Source organism: Elephantulus edwardii, unplaced genomic scaffold, assembly GCF_000299155.1.
Source record: "Elephantulus edwardii isolate Elephantulus edwardi_28Jun2011 unplaced genomic scaffold, EleEdw1.0 scaffold00009, whole genome shotgun sequence".
NCBI classification, from domain to species: Eukaryota; Metazoa; Chordata; class Mammalia; order Macroscelidea; family Macroscelididae; genus Elephantulus; species Elephantulus edwardii.
This window is the reverse complement of record NW_006399759.1, coordinates 18,615,955-18,633,281: the sequence shown is the minus strand read 5'-3', so window position 1 is coordinate 18,633,281 and position 17,327 is coordinate 18,615,955. Positions and strand designations below refer to the sequence as shown.

General features: G+C 35.9%; 1 protein-coding gene across 2 annotated transcripts in view; it reads right to left on the bottom strand.

The window, feature by feature from the left end:
• Positions 1–6,287: 6,287 nt before the first annotated feature.
• The window catches only part of WDR35 (WD repeat domain 35), a 114,632-nt gene continuing 103,592 nt past the window's right edge, over positions 6,288–17,327 (bottom strand). For both annotated transcript variants that reach the window (XM_006880655.1, XM_006880656.1), the window contains 5 exons: positions 16,763–16,927; positions 15,126–15,266; positions 14,328–14,484; positions 6,947–7,187; positions 6,288–6,492 (listed from right to left, as the gene is read on the bottom strand). In XM_006880655.1, the coding sequence (XP_006880717.1) occupies positions 6,342–6,492; positions 6,947–7,187; positions 14,328–14,484; positions 15,126–15,266; positions 16,763–16,927 (855 nt within the window). In that variant the 3' untranslated portion in view covers positions 6,288–6,341. The remainder of the gene's footprint in view (positions 6,493–6,946; positions 7,188–14,327; positions 14,485–15,125; positions 15,267–16,762; positions 16,928–17,327) is intronic.

The following is a 17,327-nucleotide window of genomic DNA, read 5'->3' as shown; positions in this document are numbered from 1 at the left end:
CCATGAGGCCATAAGAGCTCCTGATCTACATTTAATTTCTCTATAGATTTGCCAGCAAGTTAATTCTGATTCAGTGACCTGCAGAATGGGATAGAAATACATTTTTCTGAAACTTTATTTCAAGACACATACAGCTTTTGCCAAACAAGCAATGAGTGCTATCTAAAATAATAATCCTAATTCATAAATGTATATATTTTTTAAATGGAGATATCTACTAGGAATTGATAGGTTTATTGATGATACAGAAATTTCTTTTGTTTCATCTCAACTTTGTTATGTTGTTGCTAAGTGCCGTTGAGTCTCAGACAACTCATAGCGACTCTATGAATGAAAAACCTGAACACTTATATAACTTTCATTGTTTCTCCACGTTTATAGTTTCCAGATGTAAGCTATTTCGGAAGTGGATGCCACTCCTGTTTCCAATAGTCAACTAAAATAGACACTGATGCTTTACATTTTAAAAAAGTTATTGACAATATTTTTATGTTCTCTTCTATACTCAGAGTTATTTTTTTTAATTTTATGCCATGAACATATTTCTTTTACATTGGGGGAAAGGGTACTTTCCTATAATAGGGGGCGGCAAGGAAGAATTGAAAAAATAATCATAAAAGCAGACAGCAGGGGGCAACAGAATACTACTATTTTCCTTTTAGAAACGAATTATTGAAGAGCTACATCATCAAATTCTGTATTCTTAATTTTCTCTTTAACACGTTGCTGCACTTTTAAATTGACAACCGTGCTTAGAAACACACTTTTTTTCAGTTGTTTATGACTGCCGTATGAATGATGCTCCTTTAATTAATTAAAAGCAACATTTGCAGCAACGTATTAAAAAGTGGTACTTTTTTTTTTTAAACCTCATTCCTAAATGAGAACTCTGTGACTTTAGGAGCACTTATCTGTGGTCATGTGAAACTTACACCTAGATTAGGAGGCTGTTGTGAATATAAGAAGGGAGTGCCACAGGGTTGTATTTTCTCTCCATACCTATTTAATCGATATGTTGAGCAAATTATCTGAGAAGCTGGATTCTATAAAGAATATGGCAACAAGATCGGAGGAAAACTCATTAATAACCCGTGTTATGCAGATAACACGTAGTGCTTGCTGAAAGTGAGGAAGACGATCTCTCTCCAAATTACTGAGGAGTAATGATGTCAGTTTGAGGATTATGGTGCATCTGATCCAGGCCATCATGGCTTTTCTGATCACTTGCTATATTATCTGAGAGTTGGACAATGAATAAGGATATTGTTATTGTTGTTGTGATGTGCCATCGAGTCGCTTGTGACTCATAGTGACCCTACGTACAAGAGCTCTAAATGCTGTTCTATCCTGTGCCAGCCTAGCCATCTCAAAACACACTTATTCCCACTGCTCCAGTCACAGAATTGATCCATCTCATCGAAGGTCTTCCTCTCCTTCACCGCCCCTCCACTCTCCCAATCATGATGTCCCTCTCCAAGAATCAGTTCCTCCTTGCAACATGCCCAAAGTATGTCAGACGAAGCTTCAGAATCCTTGACTCCAAGCAACATTGCAGCTTCACCCTCTCCAGGACAAATCTGTTTGTTCTCCTAGCAGTCCATGGTATATTCAACACTCTTCTCCAGCACCACAACTCAAAGGCATCAATTCTCTTTCTATCAACCCTACTCACTGTCCAACTCTCTGACACAAAGCATGTAATTGCAAAGACTATATAGCCTGGATCAGGCACACCTTAGTCTCCACTCTGACGTTGTTGCTCTTCAGTACTCTTGAGAAGTCCCTCACAGCTGACTTTCCCAATGCAATTCTTCTCTTGATTTCCTGGCTGCTGTTGCCAAGAGTGTTGATTAAGGATGTTGTTGTTATGTGCCATCGAGTCGTTTGCGACTTATAGCGACCCTATGTACAACAGCCCTAAACCTTGCTCTATCCTGTGCCAATCGCATTGCCTCTGACACACCCATCCCGATTACCCCAGTCACTGAATCAATCCACCTCATAGAGGGTCTTCCCCTCCTGCACTATCCCTCTACTCTACCCAGCATGATGTCCCTCTCCAAAGACATGTCTCTCCTTGCAACATGTCCAAAGTATGTCAGACAAAGTCCCAGAATCCTTGCCTCTAAGGAGTAGCCTGGTTTAACCCTCTCTAGGATGAATCTGTTTTCTTGGCAGTTCATGGTACATTCAATACTCGTCTCCAGCACCACAGCTCAAAGGCGTCAATTCTCCTGTCCTCCCTAGTCATTGTCCAGCTCTCTGATGCATAACAAGTGGTTGCAAAGACCATGGCCTGTATCAGGCACACCTTCATCTCCAAAGATTAAGGATAACAGAAGAATTATTGATACCTTTGAGCTGCAGAATACTGAACATCCCATGGACTGTTAAAAGAACAAATATGTCTTGGAGAACATGCAGCCAGAGTGCTCTTGGGAGGAAAAGATGATAAAGCTTCACCTCACATACTTCAGGCATGTTGCTAAGAGGGGCTATTCCTTGGAAAGGGACATGATGCTTGGCAAGGGGAAGGGTTGGCAAAGGAACGAAGGACCCTCAACCAAGTGGATTGACATGGTGACTGCTGCAATGGGCTCTAATATGTATAAGGAAGTATGCGGATGGCACAGGATAAGACAAAGTTCAAATCTGTTGTTCATAGAGTCACTATGGGTTGTTCTCAACCCGACAGCACCTAACAACAACTAACAACATGTGAATTTAAGGATTAATTCACTGGAAGCACTGTTCTTGCTGTTGTATGCTTCGAGTCGGAACCAGCTCATAGCTGACCCTCCATCAGGATTTCAGAGACAGTAAATCACACAGGAGGAGACTGCTCAGCTTTCTCCTGCAGATCAGCTGATGGATTTGAACCATTGCAGCACAGCTTCTTACCACTAGGCCAACGGAGCTCCCTGGTCTATAACCTCAATTATTTTTCCCATATTTGTAACTTCTCTTTTTTCCTCCTTATTTAGTAGCAAAAGTAGTATTTCACAACTATTGTATTGCCCTCTCACACCCCTCATCTCCTCTGAAACCAAATATCTTCCTATCCTACTCCCACCAAAATATGTGAATCAATACCAAAAAAAGGACTATGTCATCAATAAAATAGAAAGGAAACTCAGAACAAATGCAATGCATAGTAAAATATTTGATATTTTTTTCACCTAATGGCCCATAAAACCTTGAATGTCACTCCTTGGAATATAAAAATATAATGTCAAAATATATCTTACCAAAACAATTTATAATGAAATTAGCCTCTACATATAACAGCAAGTAAACAATGCTTTGCTGCTTGTTTGGTGCATTGCTTAACTTAGCTTTACCACTGGCTCATTATTTCAATACTTTCTTTTCCCATACTAAATTGAAACATAATTCTGGGCAAGTTTTATGATAAAGAATAATTCTACTTCTACATTACCTAAAAGTAATTTATTCTATCCCCATACTTGTTCAATCTATATGCTGAGCAAATTATCCAAGAAGCTGGACTCTGTGAAGAGGAATGTGGCATCAGGATTGGAAGGAGACTCATCAATAACCTGCATTATGCAGATGACAGAACCTTGATGAAAAGTGAGGACTTGAAGCACTTGTTGCAGAAGATGAAGGAATGCAGTCTTCAGTATGGACTGCATCTCAATATCAAGAAAACAAAGATTCTTACTACTGGACCAATAGTCAGTGTCCTGATGGATGGAGAAGAGATTGAAACTGTTAACAGCTTCATCTTGCTTGGATCCACAATTAACACCCTTGGTTCCAGAAGTCAGGAAATAAGGAGACACATTGCACTGGGAAAATCTGCAGTTAGAGGCCTCTCCAAATTGTTGAATAGTGATGTCGGTTTGAGGTCTAAGGTGCGCCTGATTTAGGCCACAATCTTTCCGATTACTAGCTATGCACCCGAGACTTGGATAACGAATAAGAATAACAGAAAAAGAATTGATACCTTTGAACTCTTCTGTTGGAGAAGAGCACTGAACATCCATGGACGGCCAAGAGAACAAACAGATGTCTTGGAGAGGGTGCAGCCAGAGTGCCCTTTGGAGGCTAGAACGATAAGGCTTCACCTAACATTGGACATATTGCTAGGAGGTGCTAAAGTTTGGAGAGGGACATGATGTTGGGAAAGGTGGAAGGTTGGCAAAGGAGAGGAAGACACTCAGCCAGGTGAACTGAAAAGGTGACTGATGCAATGGGCTCTTGTGTGGCAGGAAGTGTGAGGATGGCACAGGACAGGAATGGGTTCAGATCTTTTTGTTCATAGGGTTGCTATGAGTCTTACTCAACTCAATGGCACCTAACAACAACAGCAGTTGTTTAATGAAACAGTTTAATTAAAGAAAAAAAATATTGCAACTGTTTTATCATACTGTCTTCAATATACTGCCCAATTGTGTTAATCCAACTTCTCTCTAAGTATCTGCTTTATCTGGACAATTCTGACACTCTATTTCCCTCTTTCGGCTGGGGAACGTGTTGGTGGTGGTGTTATCTTGAAATTTCCTTCATGGTGAGTAAAACCAACTGGTTCAATTCAGATATGCATTCTCTCATTGCTTGTTTAAGCAAGGTAAATTCCCAAGATAACATGGCAGATCTTAAACCTTTTCCTGAGATAGATCAAATCATCTAGACCTATGCTTTTATGCTAGGAGAAATTGTGTGTGTGTGTGTGTGTGTGTGTGTGTGTGCCCATGTGTGCAAGAGAATGAGAGAGAGAAACAAAGGTGTGTTTATTTAACCTTGAAGGTTTAAGAAGTGGTTTTTAAGAATTTTGGCTTCTGCATCAAAACTAATTAAGGGTTAGGGATAGCAACTAAGGAATCTCCCTTTAAATAATAAGAAAAATTCTAAGGTTCACACAATATGGCAAAATTAAAGGCAAATGAGAAGACTCTATAGAAGAGAGTTTCCAAAACATAAATTTAAACAAACACAAGTTCAATCAGCAGGCTGCACTAGACTAGAAGAAGCAAGACAATCTAACTCTGAGTTGTCAGGTGATACTGAAGATGAAAATGAGAAAGGGAAAGTGGTAATGCTGAGGCTTTCCCAATGCAACACGTCTTTTGATTTCTTGACTGCTGGTACCAAGAGTATTTATTGTGGATCCAAGATGAAGTTTTTGACAGTTTCAATGTTTTCTCATTCTACCATGATGCTGCTTATCAATCAGCCCAGTAGTGAGGATTTTTGTCTTCTTGATGTTGAGATGTAATGTGTATTGAAGGCTGTACTCTTTGATCACTTGCAGCAAGCATTTAAAGTCTTCCTCCTTTTTACCAAGCAAGGTTGTGTCATCTGTATAATGCAGGTTGTTGAAAACTCTTTCTCCTATCCTGATGTTCCTCTTTACAGAGTCTAGCTCCTCAAATTATTTGGTCATCCATAAAGCACTACAACAATACACTGACAGAGAACTGCCAGAAGTTCAAGTTGAGTTTAGAAGAAGCCGTGGCAGCAGGGATATCATTGCTGATGTCACATGGATCTTGGCAGGAAGCACAGAATACCAGAAGGTTGTCTATTTGTGTTCTGTTGACTATGCAAAGTCATTTGACTGTGTGGATCATAACAAACTGTGGTTAATATTGAGAAAAATGGGAATCCCAGAACAACTAATTTTTCTCAGACGAAACCTATATGAAGACCAAGCAGCTGTTGCCTGAACTGAGCAAGGGAACACAGAATGGTTTCAAATAAAGAAAGATGTATGCCAAGGTTGTATCCTTTTGCCATACGTATTCAATCTCTAAACTGAGCAAATACAGCTAGAGATAGGGCTAATTTCAGTATTAAATCATTCCATTTCCCTTTAGAAAGATGATGTCATTCACTAAATTTAACTTTGTTCCACGCCTATGCTTCTTCTATTTCCATTCAAAGTTGTTTTATTAAAAATAAATTCATAAACTTGACACTAAAAGGTGAAACAAAATTCATTTATTTATAATATTTCCATGGTATACAACTAACTGCAAGATAGATCAGACAGCTGTGCATATAAATATATGTGCAGGATGGACTATCATTAATTATATATGAAAACCAGCTTTAATATTTCATAATTGTACTTTTGTACAAAAATTAATAATTATTAATATGTAGTTTTTCTAAAAAATACATAAAAACATGAAATAATCAGATTATTTCATATAGTACTTAAGAGAGTTTTATATATATATATATATATGACTAAGACTGAGTATATATATATATCTAGTCATATATATACACACATACACACACACATTGGTCAGTACTATCTATGTATATATACTACACGCATTTTATACTTTATGCCATTTTCTATTTCTTTACTGGGTTGAATTATGGCATAAGGGACAAAAGCTATAGTTACTTATTTCCTGAGTCAGAGCGCAGTGCTTACACACAGGGCACATCCAGAACTGATACTCAGTGATTGGGCTTCCGGTGGCAATACATGTTGGCAGTTTTCCTTCCCCACTGTAAAAATAAAAGGAACATAATTGAATTATATTTTAAAATTTACAATTAGTTTCATTTACTTCACCTATTACACTCAAAATCTGGAGAATAAAGACAATTTCAAGATAAACCTCATGTACAAAAATTTTCTTAAAAGGAAGAACTAGAGCACCAATAAAATAGGGTATATAAATGAAGAAAGGCACTATTTAGTCCTTTGATTTTTATATCATATCATTTTATATACATAAGGAGCTCTGGCATAGTGATCATGTATAAACGTGACAGCTAGCCTCAAGACTGGCAGTCTCTTCCTGTAAAGATGTGGAAGACTTGGAAACCAGATGGAAAGTTGCAATGAGTCAGAATCAACTTGACAGCAGTGGTCTTTGTTGGTCTTATTAGACATGCAAATACACAGTGGACATCAGAAGCTTCCAAAAAGGTAGGAGAAAAGGTATAATCAGCATACCCTTCAAGAAGGTTGTCCAATTCCGATTTTCTGTTATCTTTTGGAGTATGTTTTGTGAAGATTTCTAGGGCAAGATCTTCATATTGCTGTTTCTGCTCTGGAGTGAGGGTGTCTAAAGATTCCAGTTTAATAAAAGCTTTTGAACAGGTACCAAAAGCTCTACTGGCACAGGCACAGAGTGCTAACAAAGAGTAGATCTCAACAGCAGGAATAATATCTTCATAGTCTCTCAAGTGAAGAGCTACAAAACGAAAGACAATTTGGATTTTTAAAAGAAACCAAGATTTTATGAACTGGCATAGATAAGAACCATATTAAAGTGTTTTACTTTAACCTACATGAACTTTAACAAACCTGAAAAACAGTAATGGGAGAGACGACAAGAAGGAGGAAGAAGAAGGCGTAATCATCTCCAAAGCTTTTTAAATTCAATTTGCAGCTAAGGTCCAATGAGTCATCTGGTTAAGCTACTTAAAAATATGCACACAAGCCAAACAAAACCAAAACAATCGAAGTCAACTTCCTTCCATGTTATACATATCTATGTCACATCATTAAGAGATAAATATTGTACTATAGTAGTCATAATTCCCAATAACTTCAAAATTTTTACAGAAGAAGACAGAGAAGTATGAAAAGATACGTTTTTTTTCCTTTGTGTTTCTTTAACAGATTATTGTTTACATTTGTTTTACATAAACAATGTGGAAAAGAAGGATGAAAATAAACCTGTAAGTTTAAACAACATCTTATTTTCAGTTTTTCTGTACTGACACTACAATCGCTTAAAAAACACACTATAGAGTTAATACCAAATTTCCCATGATATTTTATTTTTTTATTCTCTAGCTTTACAATTTTAACAGTATCTTGCTATAATTAAGTAAGGAGCTATGGTGGAAGAGTGATTAAGTATGCATCTGCTAACTGAAAGTCTGGCAGTTCAAACCCACCAATTGCTTGTCAGGAGAAAAATACAGCAGTTTGCTTCTATAAAGATTTACAGCCTTGGAAACCCTATGGGACTGTTCTACTCTGTCACTTTAAGTCAGAATCAACTCAACGGCAATTTTGTTAAGCAGTGGAAATTTAACAAGAAATCTTAAATCAATATTTTTATGTATTTTGCAACTGTTGTTGGTATATACTGTCGAATTGGAACTGACCAACAGCTGACTCTACAGTGGGTTTTTCAAGGCAGTAAATTGCATAGGACTCCTCCATCTTTCTTTGACTACCTCTTGTATTTGAAATGTATACAATTGTTTTGGCAGCGCAATTCTTACCACTAAGCCACTTTTCTTGTTATTGTGTACCATCAATTTGGAACCAACTGAAAGCCGACCCTCCGGCAAGTTTTCAGAGGCAGTTAATTGCACGGGAGGAGATTGCCCATCCTTATCCCACAGAGCAGCTGGTGGACTCAAACCGTGTGCCATTGGGATTGCAGCGCAGCTTCTTGACAGTAAGCCACCAGAGCTCACTAGAGTCCTATAAATTGGTCTAGGGTCAGGTGTTTAAAATAAAGCTTAGAAGAACAATATTTAAAAAAAAATCAATTAAGTTACAAAACAGAATATCCTCTGATTTCACATCTGGACATAATAAGCAATGAACAGAGCAAAAGACTTCAGATAATTTTATCACTGAAAGATAAACATAATGAAACATATATAAGTATTTTCTACCAGTAGGAAAGGAGTCTCAAGTTAAAAGTCTAATTATCTTTTAACATCAGTCTGAAATTATATATAAATGTGTAAATATTATTTTAAGTGATATATAAAGTAAAAACTCAAATTCATTGGGAACTAATTCATAGATGACTATCCACTGGGTTTCTGAGGCTGCAAATCACATAGGAAGAGACTGTTTAACTCTCTTTCATAGTATATATTAATCAGTTAAAATAGAAAAAACTAAGAGTACCATTATTATTGATAACAGTAAGAATAAAATGAAAGGGAATTGTCTGTAGAATTTAAGAAGAAAACTAAAGAAACATATATGTTGTTGTTGTTGATGATCGCCATCAAGTTGAACATACTCATAGTGACCCTATGTACAAAAAGACCTGAATGAAGCATTTCTACAACTATCATTTCTCAAAGTTCATAGAGTTTCCAGAAGCAAGTTCTTTAGGAAGTAGATGCCACTCCTGCTTTCAAAACTGTCTTAAACTGGGAGCTCCACCAAACACTGTCCACCATGGGTAACTGTTAGGGCATTTGACACCCCAATGGCAGAAGGTTCAGCATCACAGCAGCCACAAGTTACCTCAGTACAGCAAACTGACAGAAGAGTGCTGTGCCACTTAGAAGAATGTTCCTCCAAAATATAATAACAATCCACGTTTAAATACAAAGGCCCCCCACAAGGTCTTGACTCCTGACCTTCGTCCTTTGGCTGCCATCACACATCAGTCTCAGGGAGACCAGTGACAGTCCTCAGTTGATAGGTAGTGGCAAACACATATATGCAATGTTTTAAAAAAAGATGTTTTTGAATAAGAAAATTCAATATTATAAACCTATATAATTGTCCAATATTATTAAATTAATGCAATTCCCATTTAATGGGATTTCACTGAAACTCTAATCATCTTTAAAAGGGGTTAACCTGGGTTAAAAAAAATGAAAGAACATGCAAAAAATTCCAAATGAGGAAGAAAGTTTAATTATCAGATATGAAAACAAAAAACATCAATAAGATGATAGAACTGGCACAGAGAAAGAGAAAAGGAAATGTACAGTCTAGAGATATTTGAGAATATGCATATATTTAATAAAGGTAAAATTTAAAAATCTGTGAGAAAATAATATATTTTTAATAAATGGTTTTTTAATAATGCAAGTAGCCCTGGTGGACTAGTGGTAAGAAGCTGTGCTACAATTCTGAAGGCACACAGATCAATTCCACCACCTGCTCCATGGGAGAAAGATGGGCAATCTCTCCCCAAGTGATTAACTGCCTCTGAAAACCCACCAGAGGGTCAGCTATGGATTGGTTCTGACTCCACGGTACACAACAAGAAGAACAACAATGGGATTACCAAGAAATTCTAAAATACAAAACTTACTAACTTGAAATGAAAGATTTTCTAAACACATAAGTAAAAACATGGGGGTGAAAAAGAGTGATACATATTGACTATACAGAAAAATGTTATTAACAGTTTATCACTTAGATTCAGACACTACTATAAGAGAATTTTTGTCCCTAAAATTTCTCACTTTATCAGCAAAAGATTGGTCCCTTTGGACTTGTTTTCATTTTCTTTAACGTCAAATGAATGTATATATGAGCAAGTTAGTTCCTGGGCTTGTGCTGACTGATTACATTGAGCTTTTTTTCACAAATGTAAAAGTGATTCACAGTCCATTTTATTCTTATGTGCTCCAACCAGTGAAGAACATGCACATTCATGTTTTAGATTTTTTTTTTTAAAAAAGGTATTTGCAATTAATAAATTGTTGGTTGTACAAAATTTTGTCATGCAATTTCTGCTCTTGTTTCTCTTATGAAGGTCCTATTTTGCAACTTCCAACCTTTCCTTTTTTCCCAACTTTTACATTCCTATCACCATTTATATGTCTTGTTATCCATGTATGTATCAGTTTTAAAAGTTTGTTAGAAATCCTCTATTCCTTTATTTTTTGTTTTAGTGGTTGTTGTGTCAATTTGAGTAAGACATGTTAACAGACATTCCTCATATGCAAATAGATATTGTCCTATCACTAACAAGTACAAACAACCATAATAATCAGAACATGGAAAGTATGAAGCATGAATCTGGGAAAACTAGAATTTGTCAAAAATATAAAGAATGAAACGCATAAAAATCAACTGTTTTTAGTGAGGTGAAATGGACAGGTACTGGCCATTCTGAGTCTATATGACCTTTTAAGCAGAAAAGACAAACTGAAGAAGAAAGGCGTCACATTCATTGTCAAAAAGAACATGTCAATATCTTTCCTGAAGAACAACACTGTTGGTATTATTAGTGGGAACATAAATAGCGTTAAGTCCTGTGGAAAAAAGTTTTAAACATCCTCAAAAAAGGTGAACATACAATTACTATGTTGTTGTTAGATGCTCTCGGGTCAGCACTGCCAAATGAGAACCCTGTAACAACAGAATAGCCCAGCAATTTTTCCTTAATTGCCTATGCAGGAATGCAAACCAGTACTTGTCATGAATGTTCACAACACTTAAGTTATAAATAATCCAAATGCTCATCAACAGATAATAAACAATATTTGGCACACACATAGTATATTCAATCATAAAAAAGGAATGACATTGTGATACATACAACAACATGTACAACAAATATTAAATGAATATACTTAATGAAATATCAATGACTCAAGGAAAAAGGAATGAAGAGTTATTACCTCCAAGATTTCTGTTTGGAGTAAAGCAAAGTTTTGGAAGGTTATATACAACATTGCCAATGTAATTTATGCCACTGAATTGTATGCTTAAAAATTACTAAAAAGGACTTTCAGATGGCAAACAAACACATGAAGAAATGTTCAAAATCCCTAGCTCTAAGAGAGACGCAAATAATAACAACTATGAGATATCATCTCACCCTAGGAAGAATAACAAAATTTAACAGAACAGTAAACATAAATGCTGGTGAGGTTGCAGAGAAACTGAACCTTTATTCATTAAGTGGTTGGTGGGAATGTAAAATGGTGCAACCACTATGGAAGGCAGTATGGTACTTTCTCAAAAAGCTGCAGATAGAAATACCATTTGAAAAAAATAAAATAAAATAAAATAAAAGAAATACCATTTGACCCAGCAATTCCACTATTGGAGAATATACCCTAAAAAAACCATAATTGCCACCCAAGCAGATATATGCACACCCATGTTTACTGTGGCTTTGTTCGCAATAGCAAAGAGCTGGAAACAACCCAAGTGCCCATCAACAAACGAATGGATAGAGAAGCTGTGGTATATTCAAAGAATGGAATAATATGCTGCATTGAAAAACAAGGAACTCATGAATTATTATACAAAATGGGTGATCCTGGAAGACATTATGCTGAGTAAAGGATCTCGGTCACAGAGGGACAAATGCTGCATAGTGCCATTGTTGTAAAGCAGGACTGATATTGTAGTTTGGGGGAGACTGAGAAAGATGAGATAAATTATGTATACTGTATTGAAACAAATGAGGGAGAGAACTGTTTAAAAGGGATATATGATTAGGTATTATTGTCATGACAGGAGTCCAGAATGAAGGCTGCATAGTTGGAGTAGACTTGGGAGGGATTGTATAACAATCAAAGAATTTTATTTTACTTTTCAAAGAGAAGAGCAAATTGGGGAGGAGGGGTGGGCAGGGAGGAAAGTGCAACAATGAATGAATAGAAATCCAAAGTCTTTGTAAATTTTCATTAAAATTAATTAAAAAATTTTAAAAATAGGAAGTGACCAAAAAAACTACTAAAAAGGCAAATTTTAAATTATTTGTACTTTACTACTTATTTTCCTAAAAAGATTCTGATACTGTCTGTACATAATCTTCTCCTATAAACCATAGGATATAAATGCTGTGGAATATTATGCAGCTACTAAAAATGATGACAGAGATCTGTTTACCTCAGTGCAAAGATTAACTCCGGCATACTACTCAGAAAATAGCAAGTTCTGGAACAAGGTACACTATAACATTGTACACTATGACAAGTTGTATATATTTAAATGGCATATAGAGATACCTAAAAGGAAATTTATCCAGATGTTAATTGTGATTAGCTCTGAGTTAATAGATTATAAAGTATTTTTCTATTTTATTGATATCTTTCTGATATGTTAAAAATGGATTAAAAAAACAAATAAAAAATAACTTCATTGCTGTGCAGTCTGAACTGACTAACAGCTGAACCTCCAAAGGGTTTTCAGAAGCTGTAAATCACACAGGAAAAAATAGCCATTTTTCTTCCACGGAAGCCACTGCTCGATTCAAACCACCAAACAGGGGCCACCAGGTTACCAGCACAATTCCCTCCAAAACTGTTGGAGAGATGATTAATTGGATGGAGGAGGTTAGAAGGGAGGATCAGTTAAGTGTTGGAGATTCAGTGTGATAAAAGACAAGGATAAGAGATAGTTAATCATATGAAGTACAGGGAGTATGAGGGATTGTGGAACACAACATACATGGATAAAGTGCAGTGTGTAAAGGTGGTTCTATGCAAATCAATTTAAAAAAGTAAAGGGAGATGAAAAAAATACTATATAAAAGAACACTGGATGATTTAGTCTTAAAAAGTGGGTCATTGTACCCTTGGCCAATTCTTCATTTGGAGTACCAAAAGGGAAGATCTGCCCTGGAGAGGAGATAAGCTTGTTTAAAGTAGAATGTGGTGGGGGGAGTTAGAACTTGGCTGAGGGGAAAGACTGAGTCCCACTCAGTACTCAGAGGAGATCTGCATTTGAATGAATTTGTGGACCCACATTGCGCTGCTGATGGAGGAGATTCACATTTGTAAAAAGGGTAAGCAGGAAAGAAGAGACTGAAAAATAAAAAAGGAAAGGAAGAGACTCTCCTTACTGACCAAGGTATTTGGCTTCTCTGAAGCAGGGTCAAGGTGGCATCCAGCAGTCTCCACCTCCAAGACTTGAGGTTGAAGTTTGCCCACTCATACCGATGGCTTAGATCCACAGGAGTGGAAGAGGGAGGAATGCAATAATGGAGAAACTGGCTGAGCTTAGACCCATTGTTCATCCCTACCCACCTACCATGTACAGATGCTTGGAAGTACAGGAAAGGCTTGCTGGCTTGAGGAATCAAAGGATTTGTGAGGCCCCTTATGCTCAATGTTGGGCTGGACTAAGTGAGGATATAGATTGAGCTATTAAGTGTTTTAACTTTGAATGCATGGAATAGTGAATAATTTTTTTTTAATTATCTCAAATGCCTGATTTTTATGTACTGTGTGTAGTACAAGTATTTAGGAATAAAAGAATTTCAAGAGAAATGCACAAAGCAAATTATGTATAACAATGTCAACCATATGTAGAGAAATCCATAGGGAAAATGCTAATAATATTCATTTAAAGTATAAATGTTCAAAAGGGGAAGCAGAAAGGAAGTAAGAGGATCGCTAGGACAGCAAAGGGTAGTAGGTCAGAGTGACAACAGGCATAGAACAATAGCAATTAATCATGTAAAATACAATGTATATGATGAATGATTGTATAAAATACAGCATACATGAATTAAACACAATTACAAGAATGATTATATGCAAAACAATTTGTAAAAAGAGGAAAAGGAAAATCAAAGGATTTTGTCCTTCAATATTCAATTTCTAATTTTCAGACATAATACACATGTGCATTATTTAAATATGCCCACCTGTTTTCAATGCAGTGTCAACATATCCCTCATAGAGCTGCCTCTGTGCCAGGATAAAGAAGTGGTAAGCCTCTGCTCCTCTCCAAGCATTGTCTGTGAAACGATCAGTTGTAGACTGCACCTCCTCTTCCAGCAAACCAGCCAAAGCAGAAGTGGTCTACAAAAAGAGCCCAGGTGTTCTGTCAATACACACACAAACACACATAGTATGAACTACCACATAACAACAGTCAGAATTAAAAAGGCAACCTCCGAAACTGCTGCACACCAAAACAGCTCTAAAAGTGATCATATCACTACCAAGAATGTCGTTCAAGAATTCATTTTTCCAATATAATCCACAGGGTTAACTTGAAACTATCCAATTTTATGAAGTTGTGTCATTGGGTGCTGTCAGTAGACTCTATACATAACAACCTTACAACCAACAGAAGAAAACTATACCCAAACCTGTGCCATCCTTAGAGAATTTTAATAAATGACTCATCTAGACATTAAAATAATATAAATATTCTAGGAAAGTTTTTAAACTCACTGATTAGAAGGAAGTATTTACTAGGTGAATAACATTTTTAACAAAAATAAAGACTACAGATCTGACTTAAAGGAAATTTCAATCTCTCTGAAAAGACATTTCCAAATCTGAGTATTCATTTTGTTCATTTTCCTGATATCATTTAATAAAGTAAATACTAACATGCAAATTAACTGACTTGTTCAGACAGTTTGATAAGGATTTCTTCCTAAATACTTAAGATGATCTAATGTTCTTTAAAATGACTTAAGGTTGTCCTTTACCTCTGAGCTCTTTCCTTTAACTTTTCCTCGTTGAGCATTTTTCATTTGTTCACGGTACTCTTCTACAAGTAAAGCTGACAGTACATAGAGCTTTTTAACACGCAAAGGTTTTGTTCTTTTCTTTGCTTCTTCCTCTGCAATCTTTAAAAATGTAAGAAATTTATTTCTTAATATATATCTGTACAAATATAATAATTTCCAAAATTAACTATATATTAATTTTTAAGAAAAGTAATAGAATGGAATATCACATATTACTTACTTATAATAAATACATAAAAATCATTGTTTTTCCTTAGCACTTATTCCTACTTATTTTTCTATTTTATAACTAGCTCTTAGAATTTATATCAATTTTATAAAATAGCAAGGCCTGAGAAATAACTAAATCAAAATGAAGAAAGCTTTTATGGATGGGCAACCTTGTCACAGTACAGAGGTATTTAAAACAATGCTCCAAGCACCTAGATACGATAGAGTTAACATAATGAGTATTTACAAATTTACATTTCCTTTTTTTAAAACTGAAGAAAGTTTTTATTTTGTGAAATCTAATGGAAAATTATAACAGACTGTAAAGTGTACATGCATTCATACAGTACTGGTCATCTTTGCTCCAAATGTATATTATAAAGAGCATGTTTGTAAAGCTTTCACATTTCAAAGTCATCAAAATTATTTTTACTGTCAGCAAGATTTAATTCACAATAAAAATAATTTCAGTAGTGGTACCTACAAATTCTAGAATTCTTTGTAAATTTTAGTATTAAGTAAATATCCAGTTGTTTACTTACAAGAAAGGTACTGTTGTTGTTATTATTGTATACCCTTGAGTTGGAATTCAACCTCTGGCTGACCCTCCATAACTCCACTGGATTTCAGAGGCAGTTATTATAGCATGGGAGGAGACTGTTCCTCTCTCTCCCATGTAAATAAGATACTAGTACTAATAAGTACTCTTGATAGTAAAAGGTAATAATACTAAGATAACACATTGTTATTGTTCTTGTGGTTTTGTACCCGTCAAGTCAGAAGTGACTCATGGCTGAATCTCCAGCAGGTTTGCAGATGCAGTAAACTGAAAGGGAAGAGACTGCTCATCTTTCTGCCTCCAAGCAGCTGGTGGATTCAAACTGCTTATCTGTGTGTTGGCAGAATGCTCCTGGTGGCCAACTGGTAAAAACCTGCACTGCAATAGTGAATGCATGAGGTTCAAATCCACCAGTCATTTCATAGAAGAAAGATGGGCAATCTCCTCCCTTGTGATTAACTGCCTCAAAAAACCTACCAGAGGGTCTGCTATGGGTCATTTCTGTTTTGATGGTACACATCAACAACAAGCCACCAAAGCTGCCTAAGTTGTTGCTGTTGTGTTCCATCATGTTGGAACCAACCCATAGCTAACGCTTTGGTGGGTTTTCAGAGGCAGTTAATCTCATAGGAGGAGAATTCCCATCTTTCCCCACAGAATAGCTGGTGGATTTGAACTGTGTGCTTCTTACCCCTAGACCACAAGACCACCGGAGCTCTCCTAAGATATTATATAATCACAGCAATAATAAAAACCAAAGGGGTTTTGTTGTAACAAATATTTGTGAATAAAATTAAAACATATCCCTCAGTATTTATTACTTTACCTTAAACATCAGTTTAGCAGCATCAAGAAAGTAATTCGCTTTCCGATAGAGTTCTACGGCATCCAGAGTTTTATTCTTTTCCAATAAATGAGATGCATACCTAGCCAGCAGGGATCCAATTTCTTTCATACTATGACTTTTAGCTAATTCAACAGCTTTGTTCCACTGGCAAGGAAAACCATAAACAAAAACAAAAATATCAGTTACTCAATGATTTCCAACCACATGCCATGAAATTTACATAATAAAACTTTAAGTATATAATAATTAATAATACCATTTCAAGATTAAAATCAGTGTTTTAAAAAATTTACATTAAAATCAGAGTGATTATAAACTCAATGTGTCATAATGATTAAATGAACTAAGATTAAATGAGTGTATCGGAAAAGGAAAATTCCAGAGTTTATAATCACATTCATCTTACTATAGAACAGTATCACTGATTTCACATGCAAGCAAGATTCTACCAGAGATTATCCAAAAATTACTGGAACAGCACATCAGCAGAGAACTGCCAGAAGTCCAGGCTGGGTTTAGAAGGGGTTGTGGTACTAGGGATATT